This window comes from Adiantum capillus-veneris, chromosome 24 (genome assembly GCF_014529385.1).
Source record: "Adiantum capillus-veneris isolate H3 chromosome 24, ASM1452938v2, whole genome shotgun sequence".
Lineage (NCBI taxonomy): Eukaryota > Viridiplantae > Streptophyta > Polypodiopsida > Polypodiales > Pteridaceae > Adiantum > Adiantum capillus-veneris.
Genome location: NC_140954.1, coordinates 98,363,988 through 98,381,211, shown reverse-complemented (window position 1 = coordinate 98,381,211; position 17,224 = coordinate 98,363,988). Strand labels below are relative to the sequence as shown.

The 17,224-nt window shown below is 41.0% G+C and overlaps 1 protein-coding gene across 7 annotated transcripts in view; it reads left to right on the top strand.

The window, feature by feature from the left end:
* LOC147426831 (phosphatidylinositol/phosphatidylcholine transfer protein SFH3-like) overlaps positions 1-2,505 on the top strand; it is a 137,150-nt gene extending 134,645 nt beyond the window's left edge. For 4 of the 7 annotated variants that reach the window (XR_015186310.1, XR_015186312.1, XM_086499313.1 and 1 more), the window contains one exon: positions 2,031-2,505. Coding sequence is in view for 2 of the 7 variants with exons in the window: in XM_086499315.1 (XP_086355441.1) it covers positions 2,031-2,057 (27 nt within the window). In the remaining 5 variants the exon portion in view is untranslated. The remainder of the gene's footprint in view (positions 1-2,030) is intronic. The other 3 variants (XR_015186311.1, XM_086499314.1, XM_086499316.1) reach the window with 1 other exon arrangement.
* The last annotated feature ends 14,719 nt before the right edge of the window (positions 2,506-17,224 follow it).

Below are 17,224 nucleotides of genomic sequence, written 5' to 3'. Positions count from 1 at the left end.
ACTGGGGAGTGTTCCCATACAGTTGCTTTAGTACCAAGCCTAGGTAATAACTGCATACAAAGCACCTCTTATTAGTAGTTCATCAACTTATTAATAAGCGACCTATGAGCATCATTTTATAAAGTCGTGGAGGCTCAATCTGACACTGCTCAACCCAGGCTTTATTAGCTATATAGGTGACCCTAGGGGTCTCCTCTTCAGGAAGAAAAACAGTACCTATAGTAGTATTACCCAGCAGAACAAGAACACCTGGCGTTTTCCATGAGCACATCCAACACCCATAGTGTCCTCAACCTAGAGTACCCGATCAGCCCATCGGTACCAGCGTTTTCAGTTTTCAGCTCAAAACAGCAGATTGGCCAGCGTTTTCAGATTTCAGCCCATCTACTTGGTCATCATCAGCACCCTCGACATCGTAATTAGCAGATTGGCCCATAGCCTCATCAGTTTAGTAATCCCGTACCAGAACCCTAGCGTTTGGCATCTTGAGCCCTCAGCCTCGTAGATCCAAGCAACTGCAACAAGATCCCATCAGCATCTTAGCATCTAGGACCATTGTATCAACATTTGTGCAATCTAAAGCAAATACCTGTCTAGCGATAGAGAGGGGGCCCCTTGGCGGGGGGTTTGGGACCCCATCTGGTGTTAAGTCTCTCTCTCTCTCTCTCTCTCTCTCTCTCTCTCTCCTCTTCTCTCACCCTATCATTCTCTCTTCTCTTTCTCGTCTTTGCACATCTCGCACGTGAAGTAAAAGGAACCTTGAGTATGCACTGAGCACTCATCCTGAGCATTCACCATCAATCATGTCAGTTGCACATTACACTTGTGTTGGTGTCCCCTCCTCTCTTCACTCTCGCTTTCCCTCCTCTTGTCCATGTGCCTTGTTCTTGTTTGCTTTATTTTTACCTATTTCTAACTGTGTTTTGCTTGTGATTGCTTGCTTATGTGTGTGGAGACTCCTCATTCCTCCCTACCAAGTTCCCCTCGTGGCTTCATCTGACTCCAGTTGGCCTCAGTTCCCGGGCCTCAGTTCCCTCTTCTACGGTCCTAATTGAGGTGTGCTTGATTTTGCCGTTTTCAACAGCCATCTTCACCAAGTGGAATGGTGTCTTTTGTGGTTGACAATTCCTACTAGGGTGTTCTAGTTTAGAGGTATTGGTGCTTCCTCCTTTGGAGATTGGTTGGAGGGTTCTTGGTGTCTCCCTTTAGCTTGTTCTTGGTCTCCCTTCAGCTTGTTTATTCCTGCCGTCGCCGCTTCTGCTTGGTTTGCTTTTGGTTCTATGATTGCTGACTCATGCTAGTTAGGGACTCTTGGCCCACATTGTGTAGTTGTTCCTTCGAGCAGCTAATCGACTACAGGTTTCATTTATCCTGCTAGTCTTTCGCCCATCTCTCAGAAGCTGGTTGAAGTCCTCTCCTCTATAGGTGGCCAGGACACTCATAAAAAGGTGTTTCCCTTGGCCTTTTGTATTGTCAGTCATATCAGTTTCTTCAGTTTTCCATTTTTCCCTTGTGGCCAGCCGCCAGTTGTATCAGCTTTTAGATTTGTTTTGCCTCCAGCCCCACTATGTAGGACAAAATTGTACTTGGCTTTCGAGATCAGCACCATTTGGATGTGAAGTATTGGGGTGTGTGTGTCTTGGGCTTCTCAGTTATGCCCCATACCTTCTGGAGCTTTTTTCTCATCTCAGCAGCTTGGATGTGCTTACCTTTCAAAGGCTTTGGTGGATGCCGTCTCCCTCTCCCTCTTTTCTCCTATCGTATTTGCTAGGGCACTTTTTACCCTGACTAGGAGGGGTTTTCCCCTGGCTTTCTTTTTTTTTTTCCCGCTTTTTATGCTTTTGGCCGTTGGTCTTTGTAATTCCCTGCAGGCATCTATACTTCCCCTTGGGGTAGGCACCACTTCGAGGTCTCCAAGGGGGTCCAAGTAATAGAATGCCACCTATGCATTTATGTGAGAGAGAGAGAGAGAGAGAGAGAGAGAGAGAGAGAGGTTGCATTGTTATAAGTGGATTTTTTTGTTTGTGCAGCAGAAGAGAAGGTTGGCATGTTTGTGATAACAGATATCTTCATTTTTGAGTGTACAGAAACTTATGAATTGCATATACCCATAACGCCGACATTTGGAGGGTTTGTATATTACCAACTTGATGCCTGTGAATCGTCTCAGAGGGCATGTAATCTAATCAAGGGTAGTTGTTTATTATACCACGAAAAAGCACAAAAGCAATTTATTGATTTTTTCGTACACATTGATGCTTTAAGTGGGTTCTTTTTGTAAAAATAAGTAGTGATTCTTGTATCAGAGCATTCACATTCATGTGATTGTGGGTCCATTGACTAGCAAGGAGCTACATTGTATCCTCAGAGAAAGGTGAATCATCTATTACTGGCATGTGCTTTTGCAAATGTCCTGTTCAGTGATAGCCCATCTCATTTTAGTGATAATGAGCACCTTGTATGCTTTGACTACATGCATATTTCTACTTAGTATGTTCAAGACTAGCTGGACAGATGTTTGAGGTCTCTTGGGATTGTTCTGATGACGTCAGAATTCTTCCCCCCCGTGCCCCCCCCAAAAAAGAAAAAAAAAACGCTGGATTTTGGACCTTTTGTAAATACAAGCATTGAGAGTACGTGACACCACACATGACAAAAGCATGTAAGTTGTTTAGACGTGCCTTCAACTCATGTCAAATATTACAGTTGTTTTGTTTCCAACATTCAATAGTTGTATCTAGCCTTGTGAAAATGCAAGAGAAGCAAGGGTGACTCATGTAGTAACTGATCTAGCTGATTCAGCCATTGTGACACCCTAAAGAATCACTTGTTCTTTTTTTAACATTTACATTATAAACTATACAGACATTTATACTAATCCTTTGTGGATTGATGATTTGGAATCAAAGTATTAATGAGCATTCATAAGTTGGTTCTCCATGCTAGATTGAGGTGGTAAAGGTGTCTACTAAAAAGGTAGTGAAAACATATCTTTTTTTTTTTTTTTTGGGGGGGTTCCAATCGCACAAATCCCATGTGAGTTGTCTTAGTATCATAGAACATAACATACAAAGAAAGTCTCCATTGAACTTTACAAAGCAATGTGAAAAAACAACACATAAATGTCATGAATTTGTACTAGTTTAACCAGAAGATTCTCTATTAAATTGTGTTGTATGGGCCCCATAATTAAGTTTCATGCATTTGAGCATGCGGATGTAAACCATGTTGCAAGATTCATCATGTTTATATGACATGCATCTCCATGTTAATACTTAGTGTACTAATTATTTCATGTTATTTCATCATGTAGAAGATTTTTCAATATCTAGTCTCTTTATAATGGAGCTTAAAATTTTCAAGGAACAAAAGACCCTCCACAAGTCACACTTTGCTTCATTTCAAAAAGAACTTTAAAAAAAATTTGAATTGAAATCCAAAAGTGAAGGGTAAGTACTAAGATGGTAGAAAATGAAAAGGCTTCTCAGTCCTACCAATGTAAAGTCAAAAGAGCTTAGTACTATATTTTTCATATTTATGGGAAGGCCATGTAGTTTCAGTCATACTATTATTACTTTTAAAGGCCATTTGAAGAGTGGCTTCACTTTTCATTTTGAAGCTATAAAGAACTTCCCTCTATGTCACCCAATAAACCTCTCTTTGGAAGCTTGCACGAATCTTTCATGTCGTAAGTGATCTTCGATCACAACACTTGAAGGTCAACAATTGCATACACATGTTCATGTTGTGTGTGTGTGTTTGTGTGTGTGTGTGTGTGTGTGTGTGTGTGTGTGTGTGAGAGAGAGAGAGAGAGAGAGAGAGAGAGAGAGAGAGGACCCGCTACCTTTGTGTGTGTGTGTGTCTCTGAGAGAGAGAGAGAGAGAGAGAGAGAGAGAGAGAGAGAGAGAGAGAGAGAGAGAGAGAGTGGACGTGCCATTCATTGAGGTGTTAAGAGCGTTGCACGAAGGCCCTCCAATTTTGCATTGCATTAATGAAGCACAACGAGCTCGACGATTCAGCGATGGAAGTCTAACGATTTATTGTGGATGTCATGTACACATTGCACGCGCGCACACGTGTGTGTGTGTGTGTGTGTGTGTGTGTGTGTGAGAGAGAGAGAGAGAGAGAGAGAGAGAGAGAGAGAGAGGGAGCGATGTTGTTGATTGCAAGCTTGTGTGTGAGTAAGATTGTTGAGAAATAGAGAATGGTCCATTCGATTCATCCTGTGTGTGTGTGTGTGTGTGTGTGTGAGAGAGAGAGAGAGAGAGAGAGAGAGAGAGAGAGAGAGAGAGAGTGGTCCATTCCGTTCATCCTCTGTGTGTGTGTGTGTGTGCGTGAGAGAGAGAGAGAGATTGTTGAGAAATAGAGAATGGTCCATTTGATTCATCCTCTGTGTGTGTGTGTGTGTGTGTGTGTGTGTGTGTGTGAGAGAGAGAGAGAGAGAGAGAGAGAGAGAGAGACAGAGAGAGAGAGAGCGATGTTGCTAATTGCAAGCTTTTGTGTGTGAGTGAGATTGTTGAGAAATAGAGAATGGTTCATTCGATTCATCATGTGCGTGTGTGTATGTGTGTGTGTGTGTGTGAGAGAGAGAGAGAGAGAGAGAGAGAGAGAGAGAGAGAGAGAGAGAGCACGTGTGAATGAGTAAGAGAGAGCGCCATTCGCTACAACCTATGCAAATGATGAGTGTATGTGTGTGTGTGTGTGTGTGTGTGTGTGTGTGTGAGAGAGAGAGAGAGAGAGAGAGAGAGAGAGAGAGAGAGTGGGGTAAGAGGGTTCTCACACCGGCACTAGAGAGAGAGGGGGGAAGGAAAATAAGCATTGGTCGTACAATTAAGAGATGGAAAAGGTGGACAACGGGAGGCAACTCTTGCAACACTCAACTATTTTTGGTGGTTTTTATGCTAGATTTCTTTGAGCTTGGCGGGTGATTTCGCCTTCGAATGGAATTGACTTGGAATTTAAAGGTAAATCTCCAAATTCATAGTTGGGATTGCTGTAGACCTAGGTTTTTTGAGCGCTTAAAGGAAATTAGAATTTTCGAGGCAAATCTCAAAATTTTGTAAGAAGGGTTACACTAAATCGAATTGAGATAGAATGCTTCTCTCAAAAGCTTAAAAAAATTATATATGAGAAATTTTAGGGACAACTTTATTATATTTGTTGGCTTTTACACTCAATTTCTCTATACTTTGTAGGTTTCTGACCTTCAAATCTAGAATTTCAAGATAGTCTTCAAAATGTAGAATTTTAAGATAGTCTTCAAAATTTGTAGGTGGGATTACACTAAACGAAGGATTTTTAAACAATTCGGCTATACTTTGCTTTTTCCAAAACATTAGGAGGAAACTTTACTATATTTGAAAGGTTTTTTCATTAAATGTTTTTGCACTTTGTAGATTCTGTTTGCTACCATGGCTCTTTTGGAGCATGGAGATATTGCATTTTTTATGTTTGGTCATACAATAGTGTGCAACATTGAATAACAATAACTCGGTTGTGAAGCAGAGGCAAATAGGAGATAAGCACCGTTCGTTGGGTGCTGTGTACATGGGTTTGCTCGAGCCATTAAGTGTTGGGGCTGGTAATGAGAGGATAAAAAGATAATGGCTTAGGTGGAAACAACTCTAGTCGTGACTCAACAGACTGTGCTTGTGTGTGTGTGTGTGTGTGTGTGTGTGTGTGTGTGTGTGTGAGAGAGAGAGAGAGAGAGAGAGAGAGAGAGAGAGAGAGAGAGAGAGAGAGACGCAGGAGCCCATTCGCCTGCACAAACCTAGGGACACATTCTTCTCCATGCACTCTCCCATCCTCACATCATCATGGATGCAATTGAAGTGAAAAGTCAAAATGGGTTATTTTTATATAATGTTGAAGACGAAAAGACCTTAATGGAGATGCAACGATGCAGTGCATCCTAGCATTAGATGCACTTGGGATTTTTCTGTGGCTAGCAATGTTGTTTTATATTCTGGAAGACACTGCCTAACTACTTGAGATGCACATATTTTTGAACAACATGTAGATGTTTTAAATCTATTCCAAGATATGTGTGTGCATGCATACACGTGTGTGTGCATGTGTGTGTGTGTGTGTGTGTGTGTGTGTGTGTGTGTGTGTGTGAGAGAGAGAGAGAGAGAGAGAGAGAGAGAGAGAGAGAGAACATAATTTTTAACAGCATAGGAAGAATCCAAATGGACATTGAAAATCTAGCAAGAAAGTCTTGAACTCAAGACTTGGTATGTGTGTGTGTGTGTGTGTGTGAGTGTGTGTGTCTATTTCTGAGAGAGAGAGAGAGAGACTTTCCTCAGCATCTTGGTTGCCCTCCAAAAGAGCGTGACACTAACCAAAACATGTTTTGTTTCAAACAGTGCACGGTCGTGAAAAACCCATCTTTGTGCAATTCATGGTTTTGATAGCATGGTGCAACAATAGCAAGTTGGTAGAAATTTGGTACATTGGCATTGGTCGATGAGTAGGGAGATATGAGTAGTTTGAATTTGTTAGAAGTCGTGTGAAGGATGAGTCTGTCGCAACCAGTCAGCTAAAAGCACTCCATGCGCTCATCATGAGAGAGAGAGAGAGAGAGAGAGAGAGAGAGAGAGAGAGAGAGAGAGCTACCTAGCAAGTATTCAACTCAAAAAAAAAAGAGAGAAAAGAAGGTGGAGAAAGAGATAGTAAAGATATCCTCGATGAGTCATGATCTCAAGATCTAATATGAGGGGGGGAGAGAGAGAGAGAGAGAGAGAGAGAGAGAGAGAAGACAAACCTATGCATTGTTATCTTTTTAGAGTGATTCCAAGGACTAGAGTTCCATTGTCCAGACATGTGGATGCGTACACACACACACACGGTAGGTGTGTGTGTGTGTATATGTGTGTGTGTGTGTGTGTGTGTGTGTGTGTGTGTGTGTGTGTGTGTGTGTGTGTGTGTGAGAGAGAGAGAGAGAGAGAGAGAGCGATCCAATTGACATGCTTTTCTTGGCTACAACATCGCGTGGGCTACATACTAGTTTCATAATTGAGTGCACTAAAAAATTACCATCTTCACATTATTTGGTATTAAATGGGCATCACTAAACTATCTTTTGTCAATCTTAGAGTCATAGCAAATCACTCAACTAGAACACAAATGGTCTCAATTACACGCTATGGTGTTAAGTGTATGTTTTTGATAAATTCTGCATGAAAAAGTTTCAAAATGTAGCCTGATTTTTAGGATGTAGCCTAAAATGGATTCTAAAAAAGTGTAATTCCTCGGTTCTAATCTATAGACTCCTTGTACATCATGGCATTTCACTAAGACAATATCAATTCTTTATATGGCTTTGAAATACCAAAAGCTGCCTCCTAATCAACCTTTTTAAAATTGCAAGTTTTTGCTTATTAGTTATAGTAGGCATGCAAACTAGGCCTTCAATTATATTGTTTTCTTTTTTGAATGTTACTACCTACTAAAAATGATTCAAGAAGATGAAATATATAAATTTTTAAAGAATTCATAGGTCTTTTGACAATTTGTGAGGTTCATTTGGATTGGAACACTTGGCAATGACTTGAGCATAGAAACTTCACCAAACCACAAGCCAAGTCAATCTATTGCAAGATTGTGTTCAAAGAAAATTAGTTCTCCCTATTAAATAAGCAGTGGAGGAAGCACCTGCCATAGTCTAGATGAGCGTATCGAACAACATTTGGGACCCTCAATGGCCTCAACAATGAAGATCTTCTTATGGAAGGTTCTATGGGGAGCGATGCCTATCGAGGGAAAAAATACTAGCCAAAGGGATAGGCTTTGATAGATGCTCAGGGTGCAAATGGCTAGTCAAGATCTCCTTCACTTGATCCAACATTGTGCAACTACAAGAGGCCTCACGGGTAAAATATGTAAATGGATACAAAAAACATAAAAGGTCCTATTCTTCAGGAAAGACCTACTCTTGGGAGGAAAGAGTTGGAAAAACCAAGTCATCCTTATTTGCATGAAATCTTTGGCTTTACTGCTTCAAACAAGTTTGAAAATCTAGGAACGGGCATGCCTTCGAAAATGACCACCCAGTGGCCAATTTCAAAGAGATTTTTCATGAAAAGTAGGGACGAGGAAAAGGAGGAGGATGATCAAAGAGACGATCAAGATGAATCTAAATCTAAAGACGAAGTAGAACACAAGGAAGATGAGGAAAAGGAGGAGGAGAATGAAGACAAAGCTTTAGAGGACTAAGATTAGAGTGCAACTCCACTCTAATCTTGGTGTAGCTGCACCCACTCATGGGCAATCATTTGAAGAGGGGCAAAAGAGTGCTATCCTTGTGGTGCAAAGTGGCAAAGAGTAGATAGACACAATAGTTACCCACAAAGAGATGATAGATTTCAAAACTCGTGGCATGGATGTGGAAGCCAGAGTCATATGTGCCAAGACTCTCGGTGAAACCTCTCGGACTTATGAGCTAAATGAAGTCATTGAGTAGTAGCTAGCCCAAGAGCACCTCCCTCTCCTCCAAGATATGTTCCCCGTTGGACACAAAATGAATTGAATACAATTTGATTTTGGAGGCACTTGAACAATTGATGAGGGTGTCATAGCAGAGCTTTCAATGGAATAGTTTTGAGATGAGAAACAAGATATCCCATAGAAGATTCAAGAAGAAACATATGACAATGTCAAAGAGAGCTTGGAGGAAATACAAGTTTCTATACATAGCCAACATCATTTACTTAAAGTCAAATGACCGAACAAAGGATTATCAAATGGCGACACACTCTCTTCCTCTCATAAAGGGGGAGATCATATTCATGCACTGGAAGCTTTTGCCTCTGGGTCCTGACAACGCCTTGAGAAGACATGATGGTGTTGCTAAAAGATTTACAAAAGGCTCTACCATGGAAGGTATTCCACATGGAGCAGAAAGAAATACCTCAGTAAAGAACCAAATGACATGATTTTTTATTGACAATGCCCACATGGAAGTTTGCATCGATGCCAGCTTTTTTCCTCATGAGAAGACATACATGGAAATCCTTTAAAGATCATGGTAAAGATCATCAAGCCTAGCTAGCTAAAGAGTCAAACTTGACTTCCCTCTGCTATGAGACCAAGACATACATGGAAATCCTTTAAAGAGCTTGTTGAAGAACATCAAGCCTAGCTAGCTAAAGAGTCGAACTTGAATTCCCTCTGCTATGAGGCCAATAGAGAAGTTTGCAAAATAGACACTCAAAGCGGACATTACCACATTCAAGGGAGTGTAAGATGTGGGCTCTATCATGCTGACCAAAATGGTCTTGACAACACCTTGAGAAGACATGATGGTGTCCTAAAAGATTTAGAAAAGGCTCTACCACGGATAGCTATTCCACATGGAGAAAGAAATACCTCAGTAAAGAACCAAATGACATGATTTATTATTTGATAACGCCCACACGGAAGTCTGCATCGATGCCAATTCTTTTCCTCATGAGAAGAATACATACACGGAAATCCTTTAAAGCGCATGCTGAAGAACATCAAGCCTAGCTAAAGAGTCGAACTTGACTTCCCTCTGCTATGAGACCAATAAAAGAAGTTTTCAAAAGAGGCACTTAGAGCGGCCATCACCAAATTCAAGGGAGTGCAAGATGTGAGCTATATCATGCTCATCAAAATGGCCAAAAATTTATTGACCCATTCATGTTAGATTGAGGTGATTTTTGATGAGCATTTGCAGGGGACGGTCATAACCTTCAAGAAATATTATTGATCTTTTTATGGTAATAAGTTTGATTCCACCTCGTTTTGACCTCCGTTTCCACTATTGGCAGTATTGCACGTGCATTTTTTCCTTTTAAGCTTTTTGACATGCATTTTTTTTTTTGGGTAAAAATGAACTTTGTAGTCTTCTATAGATTGTGCTATATATCAAAGGTTACTTTTGTACAAATTTTCCTCTACATAAACGGCCTTTTCATCATGTGCAATCATCCACTATGGATGGCAACAATGATAGTTTTCGCATGTTGTCTTTGAGGACAAACTGGATGGGAAAAACTATCTGCTTTGGGGATACATGATGCAACATCTCCTTGTTGCAAAGGGTATTTGGAATATTGTGCAGCATTATGATGTAAGACTACGTTCTATGGATGATAGTGTAGGCTCATGCAATTCTACTGATAGAGTTGTTTTGCCTAATTGTTGAGTAGGCAAGTTGGAGATTGGATGGCAGAACGAAAGGGCCATGCCACCCAATTAACCATTGTAAACAATTTTGAACCTTCAAAGACAATAAAAATTTGACTGAGAGCACCACAACTTAAAAAAAATGAAACCACCAAAAATTGAAAAGAATTTGTTTTATCATTGTTATAAATGTGCTAAATAAAAACAATTGCCAACATCAAATGTAATAACATTTGCATATAGTGTCAAATGCTTCATCAAAGAACTCGGCGAAAGAAATTACATAAAGATGATTAGTCGAATGTTGTGGTATAAAATGGGAGAACCATATCATCCCCAATAGATAAAACTATGAATGTGCTAAACCAAAAACATATGATAGTGCATGAGTACGTTACCTAGTGAAAAGGTCTCCTCATGCTGCAACGACGTTTGGGTTGAATTTTCCAAAACAAAAAGAGAATATTTAAAAATAAAATAAAAATTATCATTTATATAAATGCGCTCAATACAAAGAATTGCCAACGTCAAATGTAATAACGTTTGCATATAGTGTCAAATGATTCATAAAAAAACTGGACGAAAGAAATGACATATAGATAATAAGTCAAATGTTGCGGTACAAAATGGGAGAACCATATCATCCCCAATAGATAAAATTATGAATTTGCTAAACCAAAAACATATGGTAGTGCTTGAGTACGCTACTCTGGTGAAAAAAGGTCTCTTTACGTTGCAACCACATTTGGGCCGGATTTTGCAAAACCAAAAGAAAATAAAGAATCTTTTGGTAACACCTAAACAGGGTAGGGTTATGATTGGTCATCGCCCACCACTGGTTAAAAGCATTTGAAAGAAACAGAGAAATCAAATCAAACACTTAAGAATTGATGGAATGCTAACTATAAGTGCAATGCAAATGTACTTACAAAATCGCCATCAAAAGTTGCCCATATGTCACTGCCTAAGTGGTGCAAACTCTCTGACTCCACTCGCACCTTCGATGCCTCTTTCTGCTTCTTGTCTTGTTAGGGTTTTTGCATGATTCTTTTTTTTTCTTTCTTCGAATCTTCCTTGTCGATCCAAGATGAGTTGGGCTGGTCATTCTTCATTGCTTCGTATACTTCTGAGTGCTTGTGCTTCAAGTAGTCACACATCTGCGTATGCATCTATTTGGTGGAGAAACAATGCTTCACAATTTTTACATAAAAAGCATTGTGAAACATGTTGATTACCTTTTTCTTTGTGCTCATATGGTATTTCTTTTCATTTTGTTCATAAGGTGGTGACAGAATACATGGTAAGAAAAAGTTGTGCATGTCAATAGTCATCTTTCTACCATTCTCATTTGTGTGTATCTCCCTGGTGGTAGGGTCTATGGTGTAAGAAAGCTCCACCCGCTTACCTTGGTGGTATCAAGGGTCCACGAAGAGGATCTCGATAGGGGTGAGTCCAGCGGTGGTAAGTGGTGTGCCCTATGGTGTAAGTCAAGATGTGTCATGAGGTGTAAAGGTAAAAGTGGCCGATTATTGATCAAAAGCCAGAGTAGATGACGATTGTGAAGTAGGTGTGGGAGCACCAAAAGAGGGAGAAGGTATGGGTGCTCGGTGGCTCTGAGGTGGCATGGAAGCATCGGTGGCACCACAACCACAGCATGCGCCTCTTCCATCACTAGACTATCACACTTGCGAGCGATGACTCACGTGAGTGCTTGGTGGAGATGAATGACTCAGAGCGATGTGATAGCTTTGAAGATGTAGAGTGTGAAGGGGATGGTTGGTGTTATGTGCCATCACTATGGTGGTAAGGTGAAGGGGATGATTGGTGTGAAGTGTAAGTGCCATGTGATGGTGTTGGCGATGTCATCTGTGATGGGCAAGTGCCCTGAGGTGGGGTAGAGTGAATGTCCTCGTACCATCTCCTCTATGTGGGTTTCAGAGATGCTAAAAGTTCTTTTGTGTCCCGTTGACCATAGCCCCCTATGTGTGTGTGAATAGTGAAAATGTGCAAAAAGGGGAAGAAATAAAAAAGAAGTGCAAGAATGATGGCCAACTTGCATCATAAACAAGTAAACTTATAGTTAAAATCATTTTGATTCAAATTTCAAAAACGTATCCCAAATTTGAATTGCATCAACATTTTAAACTTATTATTGAAACTTAAACTTGTGAAAAGCAAAATGCATGCTTTCATTGCATTAGAACATGTTTAGCTAGTTACAATGGAAGTATACCAGGTGTTTCAAGTACAACGTATTAGCAGTTTAAGCAGACTCTCTCTCATCTTGGCACAACTTAGTATAAATCTCTATATCTATGAAGAGATATCCCCCTAAAGGCACAACTTAGTATAAATATCTATATCTATAAAGAGCTCCCCCTCCTAAAGACACATCCTCTAGCCCGTTTATTGTTATTTATGTGAGTTCTTCAGCGTTTTCCTCTATGTTTTCTTTAGTGTTTTCTTCTTGGTTTCCCTTTGCATTATCTAAAGAATTTTCTATGCATTTCTTGTTAGGATTTGGATCGTGCTAGCTATGGTGGATGAAAGAGAAACATGGTGCAAGTGTGTGAGTGTGTGTAAGCAAGCTTATCACTCAAGTGAATTAGGTTCCAAGATAGATTAGCTTGGACTCATAAACACAATCTTGAGTATTGACTTAGCTTAGCACAAGCTCACCATAGACAAGCATGTAGTGAAAAATGAGTTGTTATTTATTGATTCAAGAAATGAGCTTTAAGTAGCTCTACAGCCTTGCTCCACATTATGTGGGATAAATCCACTCTCCTCTCCTTCACTCACACCTTAGGACAAAGCTCACACTTTACAATCCTCCCCTTGAGGTTTGGACTAAGACAAGATACTGAAGATGCATGATCCACACTGGCTAACAAAATCCACACAGGATGGTGATATCCACACAGGAAAGTAAAGTCCACAAAGGATGGTGATATCCACACATGATGGTAAAATCCACACAAGAACAATCCACAAAGGATGGTGATGTCTACACAGGATGATAAGGTGGTATCCACACAGGAAAAAAGTCCTCCCCTACAAGTAGAGAGTCTGCATCTTCAAAATGGGTCTTCCCAAATGCTACCTTCTTCTTCGTCTTTTTTGTCTTCTATTATGTGAGCTGATCCTCTGTCAGGTCTCTTGTCTTTGTTGCTTCTACTGTTGCTTTTAACTGCTTTCATGGTCTGACTTCGTATCCTCCCCTTGAACAAGTACTTCTGTCCCCTTTTTTGTGGTACAATCAGGCTTTATTCCATGCGTCATAATGACATGCAACAATATGCTAAAATATCCTATGAAAAGGTTGATGCAAAAATTAATGCTCTCTTTCATCTTGGTTATACTTCGAGAGCCCAAGCATGCGGAATTTCTCATACACTGTGTCACAAAATTATGGAGGGATTTTAGCAATTTGGAGACTCTCCAATGCCAATTTCTATCCCATCACAAAAGCACATAATGTCATCCATGTAGACAAATATAATTACAAACATTGCAAGAAAGTGTGTGCTTGGTTGCAAGATTTCAATTTGTACTTTGGATTTTTCCCTTCAATGTGAAGCTCCTCTTCACTGTCGGTGAAGCCCCTCTTCACAGATAGGGAAGATAACCTTTGTTTTTGCTTTTGATGCTTGAAAGAACTCCCTCTTTGAAGCTGTTGAAGTGGGTGTTCAAGCTCTTTTGAGCGCCTTGGAGAATCTTGATGAAGCCTTAATAGTTTGAATTCTTCGACTTTATGCCTGGACGAGCATTCGGTGCTGGAGTGAAAACAGACTCTAGTGGCCTTGGAGGCTTGCCTTGGAGCCAGTGCATAGGGTGGGAGCACCCCCTTGTGGTAGCTTGGCGACCTTGGCTTCTCGGACGTGGGATCCCTTGCTAGTGCCAGTGGGCACGGCAGGTTTGAAGTCCTTTGAGGCAGCGCGGGAAGGGGGGCTTTGGGCCTCTTGGAGTGCTCGGCAGCAGGCTGTGGGACTACCCTCTTCAGGGAGACGGTCTTTCAGGGCTCTTGTGGCCGGGAGCAGTAAGGCAGGCGGGACTGGGTGCTAGAGGGGGGCTTCACCCTTGAGGCAGTGCCATGGGAAGGGGGGCCCCGTAGGGGCGGACCCGAAAATTCCTTAGGGAATGCTTGAGCGCGCGTGGCCGGACGCGGTGGGGCAGCGATGGTGTCCGATCGGGTAGGCAAGAGCGCCGACGCAAGCAGGAGCGGACGGAGCAGGAATGGGCGATTGGCCGGTCGGGGTCCGTTTGGACCCGAAATTTTTATGCAAAGCAGTTGACCGCCGGGTTTAGGTCCGCCAGCAGGCCATCACGTGCGTGCTTTCGCCAAAAAAGGGTTCGCCGACTGCCTTATTTAGGCAATGGTCCCACGGACTCTCTTTTAAAAAACCCAACAATAGATGGAATGCTTTAAGTGCTCCTTCCTCCACACACACACACACACACACACACACACACACACACACACACACACACTCTTAGAAATCTTATTGGAGGCTGGAAATCAAGCTTGTGAGTTAAAGGCTACAAAGCTCTATTTTGGTGAGATTAATTGAGAAGCCTTTTGAGCTCGGATTGCAGGGCTTGAAGGCTCTACGGAAAGCTTGTGAGGAGATCTTCGAGATGAGGTGACTAATGCAAAAAGAAAACGAGTTTAATGAGTTCAATTGAAAGGTCAAATGATGCAAAAATTGATGCACAAAAGGTCAATCTAAAATGCAATTCAAATGATGCTAATCTTCTCCCTAATTAAGTCTACCTAGCCATGGAGGGTAGTGGCCTCTTGGGTGTGCCAAGGACATGCCCACACATAGCTAGATTAAGGCATAATTAGTGAGATGCAACTAATCATGAAGAATGTTAATGGGCCATTATAATGAAATGCTAATCTGTCTAATGGAGATGCTAATGATTAACACACACTAATGCACAATGAAAATCCTAGCTAGCACACCATAGCTCTGATACCAAATGTTAGGATTTGGATCGTGCTAGCTATGGTGGATGAAAGAGAAACATGGTGCAAGTGTGTGAGTGTGTGTAAGCAAGCTTATCACTCAAGTGAATTAGGTTCCAAGATAGATTAGCTTCGACTCATAAACACAATCTTGAGTATTGACTTAGCTTAGCACAAGCTCACCATAGACAAGCATGTAATTCAAAATGAGTTGTTATTTATTGATTCAAGAAATGAGCTTTAAGTAGCTCTATAGCCTTGCTCCACACTATGTGGGATAAATCCACTCTCCTCTCCTTGACTCACACCTTAGGACAAAGCTCACACTTTACATTTCCTCCTTTGTTTCCCTTTGCATTCTCTGCATTTTCCTACGCTTTTTCTAGTTTTGAGAGATTATAGCCCTCACAGACTCGTGCACTCCCTGGGGCTTGATTGCATCTCCTTGGGATAGAAAATCACCTAAATAAAAAGAACCATGTTGCATTAAAAATTGAGTAAAAAGATGTCGCATGAGGCTGCAAAAAGATACAACTTACTTGTTATTAAGGCTCAAGTAGTACGAATGTGTCTCAAAGATCGGTTTATCTTTTTGTTGAGTCCACCTCAAGAAAATCAGATACTCCCCTACACACGGTAGTAGCATGACCCCTCGATGTTTACATTGAATGAAATTTGATGTTTATGCTGAACCATTGCACCATCTTTAGAGTGATCAAAATGTTGTGAGTCATCCATCTCCACCAGACACTCACATGAGACCCGGGCCCAACACTCCAATAGTGGAAGGAGGTGGATATTGTGGTTGTGGAACCACAAATGCTCCCACACTACCTCATAGCCATTGAGGACACCCATTCTTGCCTCCTCATTTTGTGCTCTGACACCTCTTACATAGTCACCATCTATCCTGACTTTGTCCCCCAAAAGTCGTTCCAAAAATCGACCACTTCTACCTTCACACCATAGGACACACCTTCGCTTGCTATTCTTGCCTCACCCTTGGTGAGAACCCTACCAAGGCTCCCACAAAGTCTTGTCAATCCTGCCAGAGTACGTGGGTGGACCTTCCTTACACCATATACCCTACCACCAGTGAGATTCAGGTAGATGAGAATGATAAAAAGATGACTACTACCATGCACAACTTATGCTTACAGGTATTTCTTCACCATCTCATGAATAAATGGAAAGAAATACAAGGCAAGAAAAAAAAAAGGAAATCAATATGCTTCATAGTGCTTTTTACGTGGAGAGTGTGGAGCATCATTTCTCCACCAAATGGATGTACAGACGGAGGGACAACTAGTTGAATCACAAGCACTCAGAGGTATACAAAGTGATGTGAAGAAAAACTTGCCCAATCCATCCTGGCTTGGCAAGGAAGATTATAAGAAAGCAAAAAAGTTAAATTGGAAATTCCAACAAGTACAAGCATCAGAAAGAGGCAACGAATGCACGAGTGGAGTCTGGGAGTTCGCACGGGCAGTGATGGACGGGCAATTTTTGAGGCCAATTTTGTAAGAACAATTGTGTTGCATTTATGGTTAGCATTTCATCAAATTTTAATTTCTTAATTTAATTTATATAATGCTTTCAATGCTTTTAAATAGTGGGCGATGATCAATTAGGAGCCTACCTCGTTCAAGTGAAGCTATGACGCTAGCCACGAGCTTAGTGAGCTCATGGAGATTTTGAGATCTTGACCCAACAAGGTAAACCATATAAACTTTGAGCACTAATTCCATTTATGTTAAACTATGTATTTTTAATTAGTTTTGTAACCTAAACTTTTTTATTGTCTCCTTTTGTTTTGCAAAATCTGACTCAGATGCTGCTGCAATGTGAGGAACAAGGATTTCATTAATGTGATCACAAACATGCAAACATGTTAATTATGTCGAGTGATCACTTTTCAAAACATGTGATCACGATAATTATTCAGGTGATCTTCTTGTTTACCTACAAAAATTGCTCCAATTGATGGGCCCATTAAACCTTTTACATATCCCAACAGGTCCGTCAAGCTATGTAGCAGACCCAGAGGGCTACCTTGTATATAATAAAATGCTGTCATTTTCAGTCTTTTGACTAGGCCGATCC